This window comes from Eutrema salsugineum, unplaced genomic scaffold (genome assembly GCF_000478725.1).
Source record: "Eutrema salsugineum unplaced genomic scaffold, Eutsalg1_0 scaffold_1, whole genome shotgun sequence".
NCBI classification, from domain to species: domain Eukaryota; kingdom Viridiplantae; phylum Streptophyta; class Magnoliopsida; order Brassicales; family Brassicaceae; genus Eutrema; species Eutrema salsugineum.
In genome coordinates, this window is record NW_006256909.1 from 3,301,491 (window position 1) to 3,324,148 (window position 22,658).

A 22,658-nucleotide genomic window follows, 5' to 3' on the forward strand; every position below is an offset into this window, starting at 1 on the left:
GTGACACAAATTAAATGATAAGGATGATGAATTAGTTGAGTTGATTATAAATTATAAACATTGTTATCTAAAGATCCAAAATGGGGTCTAAGCTTGCGGAAGATGGGGCTTAGATTCGTCAACACTCGAGTTCGACTGTCGCTTAAAGAACACACACCCACAATCATCGTCTTGCCCCGTGCTTTCTTCCTTTTACTTTAATAAAAAAAAAAAGTATGTATATATATCTGAAATTTACTGGCAAATAACGAAAAAGTAAACACCTACAAGCCCTAAATCGCGTGATAGGCAATTAAAGAATCTTGTTCGTGAAAGTTGTATATTGGTGACTTTCTTCATTTTTGGTTCATAGGTTTGAACATTACGGTGAGAAATCACTTAAACTGACTAAATTAGTTTATTTCAACCACACCCGAATGTAAAAGAAAGACAATGAGCACGTATGCACGTCGGTGTCCAAGATCCTAAAATGGAGATTCACCAACTTAAGTTAATCTTCAGTTTTACAAGAGAGATATACAATGAACAAATTGTTCATGTTCTTCGTTAGATTCCTCTGTTTTATGGAGCAATTGGTGGTAAAATGAAATTATCTAACAAATAGGTATCTAACACTGGCCTAACATTTCATACCAAAAATAAATAAATAACATTGGGCTAGGTTAGGCATATTGTTAGCATTCTGGCCTCTTGGTTAATATTTTTTGGGACCATTTTGAGGCAGTTTGTATCAGGATCCTCATTTGAATATCAATATAAACTCAGATGACAAAAAAGGTATGGATAACATGTGATTATACGGATTCTATATTTTTGAAACGGTGATGTCATTTTGTTGGTCTAGTAGGTTTGGTTGCCAGTTTGTTTTAAAGTCCAGATTAGATTTTAATTTACTTTGGTTTTGCCATCGAAAAAGAGATATTTAGCAAGAAAACTGATTTACAAGAGGACATGAAGTCTGTTCATAACCTGTTTGATTACAAGATAACATCAGAAAGCGACAAATACGTCTATTCCACCTGATAATTAACATATATTATCAAACAAAGCAAAAAAAAAACAAGTATTTTTACCAATCGCTACCTACTCTCAACTCAAACCAAACGGGCAAACCTCACCAAGCTAAGTTGTAGAAAGAATAACAAGGAAACAACAAAGACCATCTCATAAGAATCCAATGTTTTACAAAAGGTATACATACAAATTCCAGAAAGAGGTTTAAATGACTTCATTATTTCAAACTCAAAAGAGGCAAAAGTCTCACAAGTTCAAGAAGAGTCAAGATCGGAAAGAATACAAGAAGAAACCGGATTATAACACAAGATATATGACATATAATCATCTATATTGGTCGGAAAAATATATATATATATATATGTAAGAAAAAGAACAAAATGAATGAAATCAGTAAGGGTTATTGTAGTAATACCCCATCGGTGGTGGTCCCATCCCGTTAACCGGCGGCATCCCAGAAGTCATTGAGGTTGGGGCTGGACTCATCTTAGCCAAACTAGCTTGACCTCTCATTCCTTCTTGCTGATACTGCTGCCATAGCTGCTGCTCCTGAGTCAACAGATACTGCTTCTTGTCCATCTCGGCCATTTGCACATACGAAGGAGGCGGGATGGTTAGTGAAGCCGCAAAAGGGTCTTGGTTCACTTTCTGAACGGTTCCATCGGGTGCAGGGAGTGCTAATATTTGGCTGTTGGTTTTACCCGGTAAAGGGAGTGCTACGCTGCTTGAACTTCCACCTGATAACTCCGACGTGCTCACATGTTGTCTAACTGCTCCTTGATCGTACATCCCGTTGAGTAACAACGGGTCTAAACCCCCGCCCATTGCGGATTTCTGATTCTCTAGATTACTAGCTGTCTCGACCAATGCCAGTTCCCAATCCGCTTTCCCCGGCTCTGCTGCTGGATTCTGCCAAGCCGATGTCACGCCGTTATCAGAAGAGAAAGCTTCCCATTTCCCGTTACTACTGGCAGGACCCGCGAAAAGAGCGAGAGCAAACTTGTTCCCTTGGTCGTCAGCAGTGACGCCATCATCTCTCAGGTTAACTAGATCATCAGTGACTTGCGGTTGCTGTGGTTTCGGCTCTGGTTTGGGTGGAGGTGGAGGAGTGTTATTCTCTGGAGGAGGAAGCGCTTTGATCTCGTTCATATCAACCGCTGGCTCCTCTACCTGAGGAGGAGGAGGAGGAGCTTCGATCTCTTTCCGCTCAGGACTTTTAGGTCTCTTAGCTCGATCTCTCACAAACTCTTCCAGTGTCTCCAACAACTTGCTCGTGATCCTCTGAACCTCAGGATACTCAGACGATCTTGCCACACCTGTGTCTTTACACCAATGGTAAAACGCAATGAGCTCATCAATCTGTTTAGCCGCACTAGCATAAGCATCAAAGGCCTTGACGCAATCCTTATACTCCATCTCGAAAAACTTGTCGAGCAGAACAGCCAAGACCTCGCAGATGTCAGCATAAAGCCTAAAACTTTCCTTAACAATCGGGTACATTGCGATCAAGATCATCCGACTGCTTTTGGCTAAACCGGTAGGTCGTGAAGACAGAAACCGATCAAGCAGCCTCTGCAAGTGACCCATCTTTCCGAAAATCATCTCCGGTGCCATTTCTCTTAAAGGAGTAGCCGCTTTCTTCTCTTCTCTTCCTCCACCAATCTCACTCATATCACCAAAAGACCGAGACTTCTTAGGCATACCATAACCATTACCATTCTCATAATCATAACTTCTTGAAGGCGGAGACCGAAAATCATCCCTAGCCCGACCATATCCATCGTTACCATTACTTTGATGACTACTGCTACTACCACCATTACCATTTCTACCTTTTCTCTCGAAAAGAGCCAATTCAAGCCTCTGATCCAAGTAGCTAGCATAAGTCCTAACGAAAGCAGAGTGGTCCCAAGAGCTAGAGTGAGCCTCGTCGCGAAAATCAGACATGTTAAGGATCCTCGTACCTCGTCTAGTGGCGTAGAGGATCTCTTCGTGGAAGAGTGGGTCACCTTCGTTGAGGAGACGGTGGACGAGCATGAGGGCCTTGAGAGCGACGATCCAATCGCGTGTCTTCCCGAGACGGCGAGAGACGGAGGTGACGCAGGCGTGGACGTAGCCACGGGAGAGTGATGTTATGCTAAGGATCTCGCGGATGTACTTCTCAGTCGATTGATCGTCGTCGTGGCTCGTAGCCTTGACGATCGCGACTTCCAGATCTGGAGCCACGTTGCTCGCTACCTTCGCTATGCTGATACTCGTCTGGTCTTTAACCACACCGATCGCTTTCCGAATACTCAGCGCCATGACTACTTAGGGATTCGAATTTCTCTGAAAATGCAAACTCTTCGAGAAACAAAAAAAACCCCAAACAGCAACAGAGAAAACAGAGGAAATTGGTTGAGAGATTGATGGAGAGAATTCGAGTTCAATTAAGCGAAGAATCCAACGGGGAAAATCATTTCGAGATTGAAATGGATATTTTAGTTTTCAATTTTGGTGGAAATATTCTTCTGAAAAAGGAGATACCGATGCGGGAGTTTATTCACTAGATCTGCGGGGGATCGAAGCGATGAATTCTCCGGCGTTGGATATATGTTGAGGTCTGTTTTTTCCGGCGGAGGAGACGGAGTCGGGATCTGAGATCTATGAAGAAGGTGAAGAAGATCTTAAATACGACTATTGGCGTGGTGACAGATTCACCGAACGAGTCAACAAATGAAGTGGCTTATGAGAGAGAGAAGAGAGGATTTAAGAAAAAGAGTTGGAGTCAAGGGTGACGTGGACTAATGAGAGTCGTTTATCTAAATCAGATGCGAAAGCTTGTAACCGGGATTGACGGAGCCTTGTGTCCGAGACTCTCAAGTCTGAAGTCTGAACATGTTCATATGTAAATGTCTCTTTTTTTTTTTTGTTAATGTGATTATCAACTTTAATTTTAATTTTGGCATCCATCACTTAAGTTCAATTATTGCTTAAACTCGAGATCTGATCATCTCCAGTTCAAAGAGTAAAAAGCTAGGGCTGTAGAAGTAAATTTTAATTAGCCTCGGGCCAATCTTATCATGTTCCATACCGATTCACATGTCATTTTTTTTTTTCTTTAGTCATGATTTTTTTTTCCCTTGTTTGTTCAAATTTTATGATTTTGGATGATACGCAGATCAGTTTTAAATAGTTTCACGTCTTCAAACCAACCAGATCATGTGACATGCCTATAACACATTTTATGTTCTTCTTTTCTGTTTTTTTTTTTTCTTTCTAGTTTCCCAATTACAACTTACAAGTTGGAAAGCAAGAAAGGTTTATAATAGAGTTCACCGAACCTGATCCACTAGTAGTCACTGAATTAGTAAATTCTTATAAAGGAATTTTCTTCGCCTTTTCGCGCATGTTTAGCCATGATTCCTTTTAACAATAACCAATCCAATGAATTGGATCTTAAAAGAATAGAAGGGAAGAGTCCGAACAGAAATCGAGTAGAATATTTATCTGATAGACATTTTAATTACAAATTAATAGTCTTTGATATTTCAAAACAAAAGTCTTGTATAGGCACACGGACGGTCTTTAATGATTGATATTCGATGAACAGATTCAGCAAAGATCCTGCAAAACCAAATCAAGAACATAATATTATTATTTCAAATATAGCCATCCGCTATATACACTTGAAGAAAAAACTCGATCTTCTTGATTTTTTTTTTTTTTTAAATGTTTAGAGATTCGAAGCATTAATATATAGAGAAGTAAACGTACTTCCATGGAACATCCCCTGGTAATAGCCAGTCACCATCTTTTCCTTGGAAGGTGAATTTGTAGTTTGTGTCTTCCCTATCACAACCTTCGACTGATAAAAAACCAATATTAGATTCATTAAAGATTTTCTCGTTTATAGGTCTAAGAGAGTGTTTACGTTTTAGTACATTTCATATACTTAATTAGCACTCACATTGACTAAACATGGTGATCAAGGAGTTAGTGAGGGACTCATAAGAATTGAAAAGCTTGATATCCACCTTCCTTGATATTGCCACACCATCCATCTTCACCTTAACATACATTGATGATCTCGATGATGTTGAAGATGATGATGATGGCGATGATGGTCTTCCTCTTTCAATAGTAGCCGTTGGATTATATATGTTGATTCTCCTACCATGATGGTGATATGGGTGAATACGACTGTGATGACGATAATTATGAAACTTTGTTCTACATGACTTTATTGGTGGCCATCCCACGACTTCGCTATTTTCCTCCTCACTATATCAAAATTGATTAAATGTTATTAGAATCCACATGCGTCCCCATTTAGTATAGTTAACTACTCATCATAATTAAGATCCTACGACACTTCTTAAGTCAATATAATAATGCTAAAAATATAATTAATTTATCATAGTTTATTGTCAAATATATTGCTAGTTACTCACTCGTAAACAATAGAAGAGTCGGATTCCAAAGGATCTTCTTCTTCCTCGTTTGGCTGGCCATTCAAAGAAAACAAACGCGATTTTGGCACGTAACTATCTTCTTCGATGTCCTCGAACCCAAACATCGTCCCAACATGCAGTTTTTCGATATCCAAACAAGACGCAACACTCTCAATCGCGCAATGCTTGTTGAGGTCAAATCCAAACCCGAGATTTGAAGAATTAGTATGAGGTGAAAGAGAGAGATCAAGATCCAACTCCATTTCTAGTGCACCTTCGCCTTTGATGAAACCGAAACCAAAAGCTTATGTAGTTTATGTTCTGTTGCTGAGCTTTAGAAAAGGTTGTGTGGATGGGTGCTTCATCAGAGGATCATGAGTATTTCCTTTTTATAGTAAAAGGAAAGGGTACAATAGTCAAGGAGATATATATGGCTTTATCATAAATGTGTATAAATAATAACCATTAGTATATAGTCTAACACTCACAAAAATTCAGTATAACGATGGATGTGTCTATACGGTAACTTAACCAACACGAAACTATATAAACTAAACAAGTAATCGATCAAGTATTAGAATACTAATAATATTTTTTCGTTGAACCCTCAAATTTTAGTTCATATATTTTCTTGGACCAACAACTACAACATATAGTTCTTGTTCCAAAAAAACTACAACATATAGTTGACTAGAAAAAGCTCTCATCTTCAACAGTTACAAGGTATTTAAATTCAAATCCAACATGATAAAAATAACGTTTCACCAATTAGACGAAATATAATTGGGTGAAGATATTATAGAGCTCGTTCTAATTATATTGTAGTAGCTTAGACGCTTAGTAGACTAATCGAGCAAAAAAATGCCCACAACTATTAATGAACGAGCTAATATCGCTCAAGTAAATTTAGTTACCTAAAGTTATGTTGCTCTGCTCTGTTTTTTCAGATGTTTGCCTTGTTTTTTTTGTTTGCAGAGCCTTTATGCTCCTATTGTGATGGAGTGTTTGCTCCCATTCTTTCTTTAACAAACAAAGTGGTGTACTATTCAGCGTTAAAAAAAAAGAAGAAGAAGCAATTGTAGTTATACTTAGGTTTTCTAATAAATAAATTAAAGGCTTTCAAATTAAGGGAAAGGTAGTGAGGAAGTTCCTAGTTTTCCGAAGGGGAAAAAAGAAACAAGGGACCTTTGTAGTTTGGTAGAGAAGTAATGACTTCCGACATTGACAAGTTCAGGTCGGCCAATATCCCAACATTGATGCTAACACATTTTTACATTGTTTTATCTATATTGTTATGCTTTTCAAATATAAAACATTATCTTATAATAGCTAGTTTTTTTTTGTATTCAGCATATACTGTACATGTTTTTTTTTTTCCTTTCCAATGCATACATGCATACGGTACCATACATATAAAAATATGGCTACAATCCACATTATCTATGGATCTTGAAAATAACTCTTCTTATATGATAAATTATTTATTATAGTTAATCATAATAAAATAAAATAGTTTGATGTGGTTGAATAGTTTTATATGTTCGCGTCACTAACTCACATTGTCTCGCAATATCCAATCAGCGTACTTATAAAGAAAACCAAAGCAAGTACTAAATAAACGATTTGATTAAGCGAATGAATTCATACTTTATACTATTAAAAACAAGAAGAGGCATCGTCAAGGGACACATGATTCAACGAATTTAGACATTCAACACATCCATGAATATAAATAGACAGGTTTGGTTAATGTTGGAACAGACAACGTCCCATATTTTTGTTTACATTCTTTGTTTCTAATAGAAAATTGTTTTCACACGCAATACAGTGGAATTTAAGAATTATTGTATCCAATAACGAACTCTGATTTTTTCAGCTTGTCACATTTTTGTTAACCTTTTAAGAGACAGCTATCACTAGACACTTCTAGCTTGATTAACTATACAAATTTTGACAGTTTCAAATATTTGGGGAAGAGTTAGATCAACTTATGAATAAGGGCTATTAACTGTCTGCCTAGCCCTGAGCTGGACATTCATTCAATTTAAGAAAAAGGACTGTTGGCAGAAGGATATATGTAGTGCTTAACACAATATTAAAAACTTAAGTCATAACCTTTTTACTTCTTAAGATATATATGACTTTGGATTTACGAAAGTGACATTTGAGTCTGAAGTCTATATCATATATTAATATGAAAATTGGTTGGTCTCTACATGTTTTTGAGATCAACCAAGCAGATGAGAGTAGAGGTGCGTGACTACTCGTGCCGTAGTGTCGGGTCGACCACTGAAGTAATGGGCTTTAAAAGTTGAAGGACCATATATGACTCTTGTGGGAACCACTTTCACACTTATAGTCTAGCTCGTGGGATCGATCTGTAATGTTATTCGTTTTATTAAGAAAAGTAGCAAAACTTCCCAAACATTAAAGAATAGGTATTGAAGTAGTTTAGACTGTCTATTTGGATATTGTGGTTCAAATATCGTGATTATCAATCAAGATTTGTTTGCACATTTTGTATCTTGATCGATTAAGTAATCCACTATCATATGTATATTGAACCCTAATGTTAACAAAAACCTTGAGATACCCTTTATTTTAGGATCGGATGCAGCAGCAGATACAAAACGGATAGTTGCAGATATATAACTATCCGTTCTTAAATCTAATAATTTACCGACAAGAAACCTAATCCACTAGAAAATGGAAGATCTAGGAAATAACAAATAGTGCTGAGATATCAAGGACGCACGTGGGAAAGGATAGAAACTGTTTGTTTGAACTAGGATCGAGGGGACAAAAAAGTGTTAGGAAAGAAGGAAGTGAATGAATCTCTCTTTAAACTCAAAAACACTTTTAGAGAAGAGTTTTTGAGTGCTGTTTTTAGACAGCTCTGGCTTAATGTCTTGTCTCCATCAAGTTGTAAATACCAAAGCCTTATCATGTTTCTTCTCTGTCTCCTCAACTTCTATTTTACGGATCGTACCACAAACCTGGACCCCATTCATTCATCATTTACTAGTTACTACTCAAGCTTCTTGATCTAAATCAGTAAGAGATGAGCTTAATCAAGGCCTTAGCCCATAAAGTTTAATGGGCTTAATATAAGCAAATCACTTTTTGAATTGGGCCTTGACCCACATATAGAGAAAGCACGAGATTTGTTTCCTTTTTCATAATAATACTTCCAAACAAAAAAAAACATAAGTTTACTCAAATTTCCCGTGTCTTCTACGGTCAGTATCATTCATTTCGGTGACGCGAGTTTCGCCGGAGGGTGAGGGAGAATAAGGAGCCAGAGAGACGGCGAACGAGGAAGACGAAGGAGAGCGTGGAGAGAGTCTACCTCTCTCGACGATGAATTCTATGAGGAATCCTGTTCTTCCGGTTTCGGATCCTCCTCTCGCCGGAGAGAATGATAGCGACGGTAAAGGTGTCGACGATCGGCTTTTTAAAGGATCCGCCATGACCAAACGTGGAGCTTACGCTGCTCTTTCTTACATGGCCTGTGCGGGTAATTTCCTCGATTTCATATGTTTCATCGAATCACGTGTTTTGGAGTTAGTGTCGGGATTCGATTTCTTCCGTCGCTGGGATATGTTTGCGCTGTTAGTGTTTCATGCTTTTTGAATTTCTTCGCTCTTTAATTCAGTAATTACGCATAAAAATGACGTTTTTTGTAATTGTTTAGTGTTTTAATGGTTACTCTATTTTGCAAATAAAGCAGTTGATTGTATGTTTAATCAGACTTGTCGTTAAGTTTTATGTTTTGGCGTTGACAGCTGTTTTTATTCTTCTGTTGACTCGCAGTTATGCTTGTGTTGTTCAATAAAGCAGCTCTCTCTTCCTATGAGTTCCCGTGTGTGAACGTTATCACACTATTTCAGGTATACACAGAGATTCTGTTTTGCAGTCTCAATTGTCTTCTACGAGAATCACATTTTCCATTTTCTTCAGGGAAGGGAATATCTAAAGTTGTTTGACACTTTTGTTTCCACAGATGGTTTCCTCTAGCTTATTTCTATATGCGTTGAGACGCAGGAAGATCATCTCTTTCACAGCTGCTGATTCTTTTTCCAATTCTGATAATGCCTCAACTCTTGTTCCATTGAAGACATTGTTTCACACCCTTCCTCTAGCAATTGCCTATCTTTTGTACATGGTAATCATTTCACTGAACCAGCCTCCTGGCAATGATTTATTTAGATCCCGCAAATAGTAACTGATCACAAATTTGTTCAATGTATATCTCCTGAAAGCTAGCCTCTATGGCATCTGTGAGAGGGGTAAATGTTCCCATGTATACCACGCTTAGGCGTACTACAGTGGGATTTACTATGGTGATTGAGTACATGCTCACAGGTCAGAGATATACGCGGTCTATCATTGGAAGGTGAATCACAGTTTTCTCATTCTTTAGTTTCTGTTCGTACTAAAACGATATCTATTCACTATTGAAAAATTTGTATAGTTTCTGGAATTAGTCAGATACTGAACGTAATAGTATCCTTTAGGAAGAAATGACTCTTATGTTTGATCAAAATAGACAAGAATTAGGATTTAGCAGTATGTGAGAGATAATGGTATCTCTATGTTTATTATGTCTGTTACATGCGCCAGAGGTTTGTGTGTTATCTTTATCCAATGAGATCTCGATATAAAGCTTCAAGGCCCTTCATAAAAAGTGCATGTTTTTACCTCTAAAACGAGAATCACGTTTCTTGGTTTTTATATGCACAACTAAACTCTTGTAAGTTTGATGTCAGTGTCGGCGTTATCGTGCTTGGGGCATTTTTCGCTGGAGCTAGGGACTTGTCATTTGACTTTTATGGATATGCTATCGTTTTCGTAGCTAACATAGCAACGGCAGTATATCTAGCAACCATTGCTCGAACTGGTACACTAGTCATTCGCTTTCTGCAGAATTTTTTTTTATTACTTTCCCTCCTGCCAGTTTGAAATCTCTCCTACTCAAGTTTATTGTCTGGTTCTCCAGGGAAATCAAGTGGCTTGAATAGCTTTGGCCTTATGTGGTGCAATGGTAATCTAAACAGAGAACAAAATTGACCTAAAACTCCCTAGACTTCCTTTGATCTTCATTTGAATTTTCAATGATAGGAATTATATGCGGACCTATATTGATGATTTGGACATTTATTTGCGGTGACTTGGAGAAGACTTTTAACTTTCCTCACCTCTTATCTCCCGGTTTCATGGTACCGTAAATCGCTCTTTTGCCTTATATCTGTCCACGTTTTGTTTGCAAGACTGATGATCTCTTCTCTTGTTTATGTTCTCACCCAGGTTGTGTTACTCTGCTCGTGCGTGTTGGCTTTCTTATTAAACTACAGCATTTTCCTTAACACCACTCTCAACTCGGCTCTCACGCAGACAATATGTGGCAATATGAAGGTCGATTTCACTCTATAATATCTCTTGTACAAAAGAAAATGTGAAACTAATCTGTTAAGGAGAGGAACCTTTTGATTAAGAGCTCCTGAGAGCTATTACATACATCTTGCATCTTGGGAATGATGAGACTTGTATTATTTTTGTTTTGAGGTGTTTTTGTGTCTTATGATTTGATAACCGAAAGCAGAAACATTGAACATTATATCATCTTTGCAGGATCTATTCACCGTTGGACTAGGCTGGATGCTCTTTGGTGGACTCCCATTCGACATGGTATTTTCTTCACCGTCCCATTCACTCTATTGAATCTAAAAACACGCCCATCTACCTTTACTACATCTCAGTACTGGTTTTTTTTTTTTTGTGTTCATTCTCGCAGATGAATGTCATTGGACAGCTTCTTGGTTTCTTCGGCTCTGGTTTATATGCATACTATAAAATCATCGGGAGGTAACTACTCCAAAACAAACAAGGGGCAGTCACAAACGTGAGTGGGCTTTTGACAATAAAGGGTCCATGAGAAAGAAACTAAGGGAAGCCTTAGTTTTAGGAGAAGTTGTTGACCAGAGTAATGTTCAAGTAGATATAGAGTATTGAACTTTAATTTTTTGCAGGAGAATTAATAATGAGAGACCTTATTTTTCCCTTCTGTTTTCAAGAAGGCTCAACATAGTTGGATTATGGAGAAACTGATTATTTTTTTTGGGATTTGTTTAGTTGTCAGATTCTTTTTTCTTCCTTTTGTATTTAAAATGATTATAGAGAAGGATGACTCAGTTTTCATGGAATCTAATATAAATTCTTCAAAATTTCAAGTTTCTTTTACGAAATTTCCCAATGAGCGATGAAATAAACAATCTTCTCTTGGATTTCACGGTGATATCAAAATTTTGTTTTAGCTCTAAACAAACGGTAATCGAGCAGATGAAGTTGCTCTTACGGTTTAAAAACAAAAACTTTATATTGCAAAAACTATTATTAGCAGTTCAACACCAAAGGTGGAGAACAAAAGAAACACACCCAGTGGGACTCGAACCCACAATCGCTTGATTAGAAGTCAAGCGCCTTATCCATTAGGCCATGGGTGCTTCTTGTTTATGACGTTCATGTATATGCAATTTATAAATAACAAATAATGCTCTTCCAAAAAAGCAAAACATGTAACCGGGAAAAAGCAGAGAGATCCCTTAACCCTGATTCCCTTCAAAGTATCTCACTCTCTCTCTCTCTCTCTCTCTCTCTCCTTCCACATCCTCTTCCTTCCTCCCATGGCGTCAATCTCCCACTCTGACTCAACTACACTTCTGATTTCGCCTTCTCCGGCGTCGAAAACCTGGAACTAGATGTTTTAGCCGGAAAATAGAAAAAATCAGTTTCTTATTCTTGATTTTCGATGGAAGTTCCACGCCGCTCTTTGGCTGCGTCTCTCTCTCCTCTCCGGCTAATCGACGGACTCCCGCGTCGGAGGAGTTTTAATTATAATCAGATGCCTGAGGAGCCGATCAAACTCACTGTTCTCAAGCTTGATGGATCTTCCTTTGGTACGTATACCATCATTCACCTGCATCTGCTTGCTTGTTTTTGTACAATGAACTTTGTGGTTATCTGTTGAAGATGAAACCTCTAAAAGAGTATTTCTACGACGAGTTTGAGGTTAACTGTTTCCTGAGAGAATTTTGAAGAATTTGTGGTTTACTACGATTTCCTTTTAAGCGTAGTTTTAGAATTGTGGAAATGGATTTTATAGGTCTTGAAGTGTTGAAATCAGCCACAGTAGGGGAGCTCAAGATGGCTGTAGAAGCTGCCTTCTCTCATTTAACCATCACAGGCCCTGGCAAGATCTCATGGTACCGTTTTGATTCTTGATTTGAGTTAGTATTCGTTTTGTTTCTACATCTCCGAGCTCTGTGTCTATAAGAGATCAAGTAATTGCTAAAAGTTTCTTGATGATCCTACTCTTATCAAGGCCGCATGTCTGGGGACAATTCTGCTTATCCTATGAAGATCAAAAATTGATTAACGAGGCTGAGTACCTCATTGAATTGGGCATTAAAGACGGAGATCAGGTTTGTAAATCAGCCTCTTTTCTGTGATAAATAACTGTTCTAAAGGAAAGTCTTATGGAAATCCATCGATTTGTATATGCTTATGATTTTGTTTGATCTTCACAAGTGTGATGTGGTCTAGCTAAGCTATTGGTTTGGGTAGCTAAGATTTGGTGATCGATTTCAGCTTGTCTTTTTCGACTACATTCTGGCTAATGGGTTTTAATCTTTTTGACAAATAACATCATTCAGCTTCGATTCATTCGCCATATATCAAACTACGGCATCTTGCTGATGAAGAAGAAGAGCAAGACACCTCGTGTTTCTTCTTTGAAACAACTTAAACTGTAAGAAGAATCTTTCCCCTTTCATTGTTGATACTGTTTTTAGATTTCATCACTCGAAATCTACAAGTCATGAGACTGATACATGTTTCAGACCATCTAGGTTCTCAATCAAAAACGAAACCTGGAGAAAGAAGGGAAAAGAAGGTCAAGAAGACGGTGTAGACTCCATCCCTCAGACACAACCAAGCTTTTTAGCGACTGTATTGGGAGGTTGGCTCTCTTATAACTCAACTACAACTCAACGAGGGACTAAACAAAGAACCGTGAGTGCTTCTACTTCGAGTCACCGCAGAGTTTTTAACAAACTCATCGCAAGGTTTCGTTTCAAGTGTTATTCAGAGAAAGATGTTTGGAACAGAAAACAACTCATCTCTGAAACTTGAAAATAGACTGATAAACATTCTCATTTGGTTTTTGTAGAGATTTTGATTTCTAGTCTCCATGATTATATATAAACTTCGCTCTTGTGTGAGTGTGTGCGTGCAAAACGCGAATAAGGCCTTGATTGTTTGTGTTTGCGTTTAGTGTATATTTTCTTTTTAACCATTTGTAACCATTTGCAATTTAAAAAAAACAAAAAGCCAAACGCCAATGAATATTTTTTTAACTGTTTGTGTGACGTTTACATTTATGAATATTTTATATTTAAAAAATGAAATTTAAACGTGAGGATGGAAATTGCGTTTGAAACACCAGAGCGTTTACGTTTGTGGCCAAACGCAATCATTTGTTTGGTTTTTCCGCTCCTTTTAATTTTGGGTCACACACCACTCAGCCTCTGCTTATTTGTGTGGTAAAGGGAAGAGATAACATATTCCAAAGGAAATCTCTCTTTCTCACTCTCTCTTCGTCTCCAAGAGATTACAGAGATCAGTTTCAGCATTCTCACCTCTCGAAGCTGTGTGTGTGTGTGTGGCCATGGCTAACTCCATTATGGCTTCCTCCAAACCCCTAATCTTCCTCTCCTCCAACCAACCAAGCCGCGTCCAGATTCCCAAACTCGCCAAACTCCCTCAGATTCCCAAATCCATCTCCTCCTCCGAGCTCCGCACCAAGGCTCTATCACTATCTTCCGCCACCGTGAAATCGCTAGCCCTAATCGCCGCATTCGCCCCGCCGTCGATGGCGGAAGCGATGGAGAAGGCCCAGCTCTTCGATTTCAACCTTACGCTGCCGATCATCGTCGTGGAGTTCCTCTTCCTCATGTTCGCGCTCGACAAGCTCTATTACTCGCCGCTTGGGAACTTCATGGACCAGAGAGACAGTGCCATCAAGGAGAAGCTTGCGAGCGTTAAGGACACTTCCACGGAGGTGAAGGCGCTCGACGAACAAGCCGCCGCCGTGATGAGGGCTGCTAGGGCTGAGATCGCCGCCGCGCTTAACAAAATGAAGAAGGAGACGCAGGTAAAAAACAAGGACATTTATCTCAGAAGGAAGAAATCGGGAATGGTAGTGTGAGAATTGGATTATAAATTTTGGTTGTTGTTGTTGGCAGGTGGAGGTTGAGGAGAAGCTAGCGGAAGGAAGGAAGAAGGTGGAGGCGGAGCTACAGGAAGCTCTGTTGAGCTTGGAGAAGCAGAAGGAAGAAACCATTAAAGCTCTGGATTCTCAGATCGCTGCTCTCAGTGAAGACATTGTCAAGAAGGTTCTTCCTTCTTAAAAAATCGAAAATATTTAAAAACCCTATTTTGGTCAACTTGCAATTTCTGTGTCTCCTAAACTCATTTACAAGAAAATTTACTGTAAATCTCTCTTCTTCTCTGTCTCTCTTGGATTGTTTGTCGTTCAAGAAGAACAATTTTATTTGTAAGTTCATATATAATTAGCTCTCTTCTCGTATTTAGTAGTCGATTAAAGTTGAAATTTTTGAGGGATCGATCATAAGCAAAATAAACTCTTCACGGTGGCTAAAACCATCCATATGACTACCATGTCAAAACCATTCATCAATTTTATGGCCAAAATGGTGGTTGATGACTCGATTCACTCCCTCTTGGTTCATAATATCCCAGCAACGACGACTTTTCCCGGCGAACACCACTACGGCGACTTTTCCCGACGACTTTATTATTATCGTAAATGTATTCCATTACTGAAAACGATTACTGATTACATTATCCATTTGATTACAGAATTAACAGTCTATTCCATCTAGCTTTCTCAGCTAATTCATCTGCAACATTGTTAAATATGTAGCACCCTTACAAGCTAAACATTGTATACTTTGCATTTTGCAATTGCATTAACATAAATTTTCTTTATGTTGGAAAAAATGAAGAGAAAATCTCTCAAGTGTATTAAAGTAAAAAGGTAATTTCTTTTGTTACCTAAATCAAAATGGGATTGTGGTTGTGGTGTTAAGTAACGATACGGTGTGTTTCATTAGGCAACTTACGGGGCCTCCACGCCTTCTTCCTCTTCCTTCTTCCGTCGTCTTCTCTCTCTCTCACAGCAGGTTCGCTTCGCTCTCACTCCTCTCCTCTCTGTCTCTTTCAGCTCGTGAAGTTACTTGTTTCAGTTTCCGATGATCATTTCTTAATTTTGTTTGTTTTCTCCGTTTCTCTTTCATCAGGGACTTGGAGTTATTACTGGTTTTTATCATTTTCCCTCGTCTTCGCCGCGTCATTACTGGTGTTAGGGTTTCGTAAGCCTTCTTAATCCGTCGAAACATCCGTTTATATCCAAAGTCTCTCCCTCATTTCCGGTTACTCTCTTTTGCTCTACTTTTGCGTTTTTTCTTTTCTTTTTGATATCAATCTGTGTGTGCTCAGATTTTCATTGGAACTCGAGTTAACTTTCAATTTGATTTCGTGTACAATTTTGATCTGTGAGATCTGACTCCTCTTTAACCTTGGTCATTTCTTTGATTGACTCATGATTCTAGTTTCTTGCGGTAATTGAGTTTTCATTGTGATGGGTTGATGTTGCTTCTTCTTCTTCTACTTCTCCACGATACTGTCTTTTTCCCTTGTTCGTATCGCTAACTTATTTCAATGTTGAGAATACATACACGTCTCTGTTTTCTGACTTTTCTCTTCAATTGCATATATTGATTGCCATGTAATAATGATATTTAGCTTCGGTACGAGCTCACCTGAGGAATCTGTTTTATATTTAGTTAGCATTCTTCCTTTTAGTAGACGTAGGTTTGATTCTCTTCTCTCGTGGTTCTGCTTTCGACTTATGTGATTGAGTTCTTCCTTAAAAAGTTTGATTTGTGTGTTGCATTTTATGTGGTAGTTTAACTGGTGAAACTATATCTTCTGCTTCAGATATGGCTTCAAAGATTACTGCTGGAAAGCCGGATGATTCTGAGTATGAAATCATTGAAGGCGAATCTGAGAGCGCTTTAGCAGCCGGGACAAGCCCTTGGATGAATTCTGCAACCTTGAAGCTTAGGCATCGAATTGGAAGAGGTCCCTTTGGTGATGTTTGGCTGGCTACTCATCACCAGTCAACCGAGGACTATGAGGAGCATCATGAAGTGGCGATCAAAATGCTTCATCCTATCAAGGAGGATCAAAGAAGGATTGTGGTAGATAAGTTTGAGGATTTGTTTTCCAAGTGTCAAGGGATAGAGAATGTCTGTCTGCTCCGAGGAGTATCTAGTATCAGTGGAAGGGTAAGTACAAAAGAACTTGTGTTTTCTTCTCTAGTCTCCCTATATTTTTCAATTTTTGTTTGATTGCAGATCTCTTGAGAAGTTCACTTGTGTTCTGTACTATAGATATGCATCATCATGAAATTCTACGAGGGCTGTGTTGGTGACAAGATGGCTCGGCTTAAAGGAGGAAAGCTTTCACTGCCTGATGTATTGAGGTAATTTTGCATTACACTAGTAAGCAGCTCAGGGTAGTAGCGTCGTCTTCATTTTTATACTGAATACTAATGTCCTCTCATCTATGTTGAACGACAATTTACAGATACGGGGTTGATCTGGTTACAGGGATCCTGGAGTTGCACTCAAAAGGGTTTCTGATTCTCAATCTTAAGCCCTCTAACTTTCTTCTCAGTGATAACGACAAGGCCATCCTCGGTGATGTTGGAATCCCGTATCTTCTTCTTAGTATCCCCTTGCCAAGTTCTGATATGACAATGAGACATGGAACTCCAAACTATATGGCCCCAGAACAATGGCAACCGGAAGTAAGAGGTCCCATGTCCTTTGAGACTGATTCTTGGGGATTTGGATGCAGTATTGTGGAAATGCTGACTGGTGTACAACCTTGGTGTGGGAGATCCGTCGATGAAATATACGACTTAGTGGTGAAAAAGCAAGAAAAGCTTAATATCCCCAGTGGCATACCGCCTCCGCTCGAGAACCTACTTCGGGGCTGTTTTATGTATGATCTTCGCAGCCGACCATCGATGACTGACATCTTACACGTCTTGAAGAGGTAAATCATACCTTGTCACTGTTCTATATTCAGTTTAAATGAGATGGTGCAAAAGTGTTTTTATTATCACTACATATGGTCACAGTACCTCCTGACAAATTAGTAGTTCTCAAGAATTGTAATAGTAATGAACAACTTCTTCAGTGTCATTTCTGGTGTTTTGATAGTTTTCTGGAATCCAGTTTCTTTATTCGTGATGTACATATTAATCGGCACTTTTGGCCACCTTGACTAGTGATATTAACTGGATTCGATTTGACAGCTTGCAGAACTCGGAGGAGGAAGAGGTCTGGAGAGGCATTGATAGTAGTAGAGAAATCAGGAAGAGCTCGGCTACTCTCGGTTATACAGAATGGTTTCTGTCAAAGGATCATCTGCAAGTGGGAGACACGGTGCGTTCAAGAAAGCCTGCCAATTCGGGTAAGCACGAGGACATGGATGTGCCAGAAGGAATGGTGGTTGGTTTAGAACGCGACACCGACCCAGATGAATATGCGCTGGTTAAAGTCCATGGTGTTCATGATCCGTTAAGGGTTCATGTCTCTGTTCTTGAACGGGTAACTAACGGCTTAGCTTCTGGAGATTGGGTACGTCTGAAGGACGGAGAAGACAAGAGGCACTCTCCGGTTGGTATTCTCCATTCAATCGACCGTGATGGAAATGTAGCTGTTGGGTTTATAGGACTGCCAATACTCTGGAAAGGAACTGCATCTCAGCTTCAGATGGCTAAAGCATACAGTGTGGGTCAGTTTGTGAAGCTCAAAGCCAATGTTGTTATCCCGAGATTCAAATGGATGCGTAAAAGTAGAGGAATTTGGGCAACTGGCAGGATCTCTCGGGTTTTACCAAACGGTTGCCTCGAGGTGAATTTCCCTGGAGTGTTACCTTTCGGAGAGGAACGTGCAAGTTGTCTTGCAGATCCATCTGAAGTAGAGATTGTGAATTTCAATACTTGTCAAGGAGTTGTGAAAAAATATCAGCATCTGGAGGATTTTCACTGGGCTGTGAGACCTTTGCTGATTGCCATGGGTCTATTGACAGCAATGAAGTTAGGATTCTTCGTTGGAAACAAAATAGGAAGATCAAAGGATGTGAAACAACGCGAAGGCACGAGTGGACAAGGAGATTGTCAGATTGTGGATGGTCAGGACTCTGGCAAATCTAAATGGCTTGTGTTCAGTGTTTAAGGCCGTGATTAGGTGTGTCAAACCTGGTCAGGTGTGGTCTTTGTTTCACACTGTTCTAGTAATGGGATACATGTTTCATGATAGTACATGTACATAATAACTTCCTTTTTCCCTCTTTGAACTTTGTGAAATACTTTCTCGTCCTATATATATGATGGGATTAAGCATATACCATCATCTTTTAACCAAATACTCGTCTTATCAAGTGTTCCTTGCAAATTGCTTCACAGGCCTGGACCAAAATCTCGTTTAGATAACGACTTCCAATAACGTTATCATTACCATAACCTTTTCAAGAACTGATCAGACAACTTTACAGGGCTTATAATCAGCACAAGCTTAATTCTAGTGACGACATATATAAAACCCGGTAATTCTACATATCCACAAAAAAAATCATACAGATCTGTATAATCTAATTTTTCATAAACTCACATCTTTCATGCCTGTGGATGTACCAGCAACGATTCCTGCATTCTCTAAAAGTTTCTCTGTCAAGGACCAGAGCCTGACAACTTCTGATTTTACCTCAGCAATACAATCGTTACTTCCGGCTGAACTGTTTACCTGAGGACACCCGTTTTCCTTCATGCCAATGAAAGTAGGATCAGCCTCGATGCTCATATCAGCTTGAGTTAGAAGTTCCGTGCTCATCTCTGCAAGCTTCTGTAATGCGCTCGTTGCAGCTTCAACTTCAAGTTGAGCTGCCTCAAGCTGAAGCCTCTCTATGGCTAGATCACCCATTGTTTTCCCCCCGATTCTCTCCTGTGCCAAGGCATACAGCGATTTCAAATCTTCACTGTCAAAGTTCGTTTCTTCTTTCAGTCTCTTGAATTCCTGCTCCTTGGCTTTTAATCTCCCCATGACCACGTTGATCTCTTCGTCTTTAAACGTCAAAGCCCTCTGCACAGCTAAAACTTCCATTTCTTTCATCCGTAGATTTTCTCTGGTGAAGTTTAACTCCATCAACAGCCGTTTGTTCTCCATTTCGTAATCATCATGTGGTTTTTCTACTGGTTGCTGCATCGAGTCAAAGCTTATCTCATTGTTAATCCTCAATGCGTTCTGATCTTGACCATTGGTGGTTGACATAACCAATCTGCTCGTCAGCTCTGCAATTCTTTCCACCACCATTTCAGCTTCAGTGGCTTTCAGGTTGGAGCTTCCCAACTCACCTTCGATTCTGTGAAGCTGGACATCTTTCTCCTTCAGCATTGCAGTTGCCTGCGTAAGCTCATCTTCTCTACTCGTCATAAGCATCTTTAGCTCTGTTACCTCCCAGTTCACTTCTTCCAATTTATTTCGAGCTTCCGTGAGTTCTTCATCCTTTTCTTGCAGTAATAGTTCTAGTGAGGCCTGTTCAGACTTCAGATGCTGAATCTCTAGTTTGGCCTCCACCAAGCTTGACTCTTTCTCTTGAAGTAGATTCTGTGATACCTGAAACGCGTTATTTTTTCTGTTCAGCTCATCTTGAATAACAGATATATCATGCATAGCTTGCTCCAACAAAGATTTCTCTTGCTTCAACTCCTCTCGTAATTCCTCCAGCAGTTCCTTTTGGACCGATATTTCCCGCTCAAGTGCGAAGTTCTTAGCCTCAGCAACTCTGAGCTTTACTCTCTCACTTTCTACTTCAGTGTGAGCATCTCTCAAGCTTTGCATATATGACAACAAACTTCTCCTCTGTTCCTCGAGTTCCTCTAACTGTTTCTCTAATAGTAGCTCATTTTCTTCCATTTGCTTCCTGGAAAATACCAAAGCTTCTCGAGAAGAAACAAGCTCGAATCTCACATCAGTCAGAAGCTTTTTCACTCTCCTGAAGTCATCCATGGTTTCATTGGCGTCTCCTAAGCGTTTCATGGTTTCCTCTTGGAGCTTATACACTTCATCCTGGGCTATCAACCACTCTTCCGTCTGCTTCTTTAAGTTGGCTTCTGTTTCTTTGAGCTTTTCCTGCTCTAGTTTCTTCGTAGCCATAGAAGTTTCTAGTTCTTCTTCCTTCTCCTTGAGGGCTCTCTGCAGTGCTTGTATTTCACCTTCTTGTCTCCTGACAACTTCGTTGGCTCTGCTTAAGAGTTGTGACTTGTTTTCAAATTCAGAAATAGCCACAGAGACCTCCTTGCTTTTGTTTGCAAACTCATCACGCATCTTATCTAGCTCTCGTTCTTTCAAAGTCAAGGACGATTGCATAACAACGAGTTCCTCGTCTCTTTCCCTAAGCTTGTGCTTTAATTCTTCAATCTCTCTGGCCTGTGAAGCTAACTCCACATTTGCTCGCTTCAGCTCCTCTTGAAGACTTTCATGCTTCAAAGAAGCTTCAACGATTATCTTCTCTCGTTTTTCTAACCCCTCCTTTGCCCGCTTTAGTTTCCTCTTCTCGGAGAGAACCTTCCTCTCAGCATCCTGCAAGTCCTCTTCCCTTTTCAACAAGGCCACTAGCGCAGCCTGAAGGTCAGACTCAAGCACTCCCAGGTTTGAAGAGGGCCGATCCTCATCTTGATAAACTGAGTTCTGATTCGATTGTCTCTCCAGTTTCTGTGTCCGAGCGAACAATTTCTCCAGAAGAAGCTTCGATGGCTCAGCTGTTCCATTATCGTTGATGTTCAAGACTGATTTAACACTCAGTAAAGAACGTCTCTTTCCCCTTCCGGTGCTCGGGAACGAAACAAGACCCGTCTGCTTCTGGTTTACTCTTGCTGAACAACACTGCATCAAGAAATTATATCATAGAAATCAAAGTCAAAAACTTGACCTTCATTTTAATTGGAAAAACAAAAACCAAAACTTTGATGGTTTTGGCCAGACACAAAGTAAAGTCGTGTGAATCAGCAGCAATGGATAATAGAGGAAGAAAGGTAAGTGAAAAAGGTGTAACCTCGCAGGGAGAAAGAGAAGAGTAGGAAGCAAGATTCAGGCGAATGGCCTGAGAGAAACCCATTCCGAGAGCATATTAAACAACAATCGCCATTCAAGCTCCAATCCCCGTATCAGTAAACAAAAAAATCAATTCGACAAGTAGTAGCGTTAAGAGAGGGGTTACGAGAGCAAACCCAAATCACAGAAGAAAAGAATACTAGAAAGGGAGAGAGAGAGAAAGCAGATGCAAAGCTGGCAAATTGGAGCAGGAAGGGATTAGAGTGGTGGAGAGGAAGATGGATCATCCATGAAAAAGACTTCATTTGGATTAACTTATAAATCATTTATTACTACTCTTTTTAAGGATTAGAAAAAAGGAAATGGGAAACAAAAAGAAATTAGAGGCTCGCGTTGGCTTGCGAGTTGCGGTCGCTATTAAAGGCAAAAGTCTTTTTTGCCCTTATTCGCAAGATGCATGTCGGCATGTCCACGTGTCCGATACGTCGCCACTGGATCGATTATGGTTAGAACTCAGAACAAGGGGGAAATAGCTAAGGAGTTTTGATTCTTAATTTTGTTTTAATATCTTTTTCTATTTTATTTTATTAGAAGTTAGACACCTTTCCCATGTATAATATAAAAGCTAAGTTTGTAGTATTGATTGTGAGTAACTACGGTTTTCGTATATAAAATGTATATACAACAGTCTAATTTTAAGAGCTAAGCACGAGTCACACTCATACCAGACGAATAAAATCTCTCAGCACTCGAGCTTTCTCATGCCAACATGTATGTATTCTGTCCCGCGAGCTTTGCATCAGCTCAAACCATTGCAAAAACAAAAAACAAATACAAAAAGTGGACATTTTGTTACATTTTTAGTATCTATTTTTAATTTTCTTTCTTTCCTCCACCCAAAAGAAAGCAAGTGAAGAAAAAAAGTTGCCTCTCTCATTAGATCACC

The 22,658-nt window shown here is 39.3% G+C and overlaps 7 protein-coding genes and 1 non-coding gene across 10 annotated transcripts; 4 read left to right on the top strand and 4 right to left on the bottom strand.

The window, feature by feature from the left end:
* Nucleotides 1-1,213: 1,213 nt before the first annotated feature.
* LOC18030170 (probable clathrin assembly protein At4g32285) lies at nucleotides 1,214-3,717 on the bottom strand. The gene has a single exon (XM_006412432.2). The coding sequence runs from the start codon at nucleotides 3,316-3,318 to the stop codon at nucleotides 1,405-1,407; it is 1,914 nt and encodes a 637-aa protein (XP_006412495.1). The 5' UTR covers nucleotides 3,319-3,717; the 3' UTR covers nucleotides 1,214-1,404.
* Nucleotides 3,718-4,488: 771 nt separating this feature from the next.
* On the bottom strand, nucleotides 4,489-5,805 carry LOC18030171 (auxin-responsive protein IAA29). Its single transcript, XM_006412433.2, has 4 exons — nucleotides 5,448-5,805; nucleotides 4,964-5,277; nucleotides 4,771-4,861; nucleotides 4,489-4,620 (listed from the first exon to the last, which is right to left on the bottom strand). The coding sequence occupies exons 1-4, from the start codon at nucleotides 5,708-5,710 to the stop codon at nucleotides 4,545-4,547; spliced, it is 744 nt and encodes a 247-aa protein (XP_006412496.1). The 5' UTR covers nucleotides 5,711-5,805; the 3' UTR covers nucleotides 4,489-4,544.
* A 2,891-nt stretch (nucleotides 5,806-8,696) lies between these two features.
* On the top strand, nucleotides 8,697-11,643 carry LOC18030172 (nucleotide-sugar uncharacterized transporter 3). The gene is made up of 10 exons (XM_006412434.2): nucleotides 8,697-8,964; nucleotides 9,261-9,337; nucleotides 9,451-9,612; nucleotides 9,710-9,843; nucleotides 10,217-10,347; nucleotides 10,447-10,491; nucleotides 10,569-10,666; nucleotides 10,755-10,862; nucleotides 11,079-11,135; nucleotides 11,242-11,643. Exons 1-10 carry the CDS (start codon nucleotides 8,808-8,810, stop codon nucleotides 11,314-11,316), a joined length of 1,044 nt encoding a protein of 347 aa, XP_006412497.1. The 5' UTR covers nucleotides 8,697-8,807; the 3' UTR covers nucleotides 11,317-11,643.
* A 234-nt stretch (nucleotides 11,644-11,877) lies between these two features.
* Nucleotides 11,878-11,950, bottom strand: TRNAR-UCU. Its single transcript has one exon. It is a non-coding gene; the product is annotated as a tRNA-Arg (tRNA).
* A 112-nt stretch (nucleotides 11,951-12,062) lies between these two features.
* On the top strand, nucleotides 12,063-13,845 carry LOC18030173. The gene is made up of 5 exons (XM_006412436.2): nucleotides 12,063-12,403; nucleotides 12,610-12,709; nucleotides 12,829-12,928; nucleotides 13,160-13,254; nucleotides 13,346-13,845. Exons 1-5 carry the CDS (start codon nucleotides 12,256-12,258, stop codon nucleotides 13,635-13,637), a joined length of 735 nt encoding a protein of 244 aa, XP_006412499.1. The 5' UTR covers nucleotides 12,063-12,255; the 3' UTR covers nucleotides 13,638-13,845.
* Nucleotides 13,846-14,035: 190 nt separating this feature from the next.
* LOC18030174 (ATP synthase subunit b', chloroplastic) lies at nucleotides 14,036-15,093 on the top strand. Its single transcript, XM_006412438.2, has 2 exons — nucleotides 14,036-14,658; nucleotides 14,750-15,093. The coding sequence occupies exons 1-2, from the start codon at nucleotides 14,173-14,175 to the stop codon at nucleotides 14,912-14,914; spliced, it is 651 nt and encodes a 216-aa protein (XP_006412501.1). The 5' UTR covers nucleotides 14,036-14,172; the 3' UTR covers nucleotides 14,915-15,093.
* Nucleotides 15,094-15,599: 506 nt separating this feature from the next.
* Nucleotides 15,600-19,028, top strand: LOC18030175 (E3 ubiquitin-protein ligase KEG). Of its 3 annotated transcripts, none has more exons than XM_024149405.1 (6): nucleotides 15,600-15,709; nucleotides 15,827-15,940; nucleotides 16,527-16,876; nucleotides 16,982-17,073; nucleotides 17,178-17,651; nucleotides 17,914-18,838. In XM_024149405.1, exons 3-6 carry the CDS (start codon nucleotides 16,529-16,531, stop codon nucleotides 18,836-18,838), a joined length of 1,839 nt encoding a protein of 612 aa, XP_024005173.1. In that variant the 5' UTR covers nucleotides 15,600-15,709; nucleotides 15,827-15,940; nucleotides 16,527-16,528. The 3 variants fall into 3 exon arrangements, with proteins under 3 accessions (XP_024005173.1, XP_024005172.1, XP_006412503.1); XM_024149404.1 differs by having other exon boundaries at nucleotides 15,601-15,709; nucleotides 15,827-15,958; XM_006412440.2 differs by lacking the exons at nucleotides 15,600-15,709; nucleotides 15,827-15,940 and adding an exon at nucleotides 16,024-16,396 and having other exon boundaries at nucleotides 17,914-19,028.
* Nucleotides 19,029-19,083: 55 nt separating this feature from the next.
* On the bottom strand, nucleotides 19,084-21,981 carry LOC18030176 (golgin subfamily A member 6-like protein 22). The gene is made up of 2 exons (XM_006412441.2): nucleotides 21,714-21,981; nucleotides 19,084-21,544 (listed from the first exon to the last, which is right to left on the bottom strand). Exons 1-2 carry the CDS (start codon nucleotides 21,774-21,776, stop codon nucleotides 19,262-19,264), a joined length of 2,346 nt encoding a protein of 781 aa, XP_006412504.1. The 5' UTR covers nucleotides 21,777-21,981; the 3' UTR covers nucleotides 19,084-19,261.
* Nucleotides 21,982-22,658: the final 677 nt, after the last annotated feature.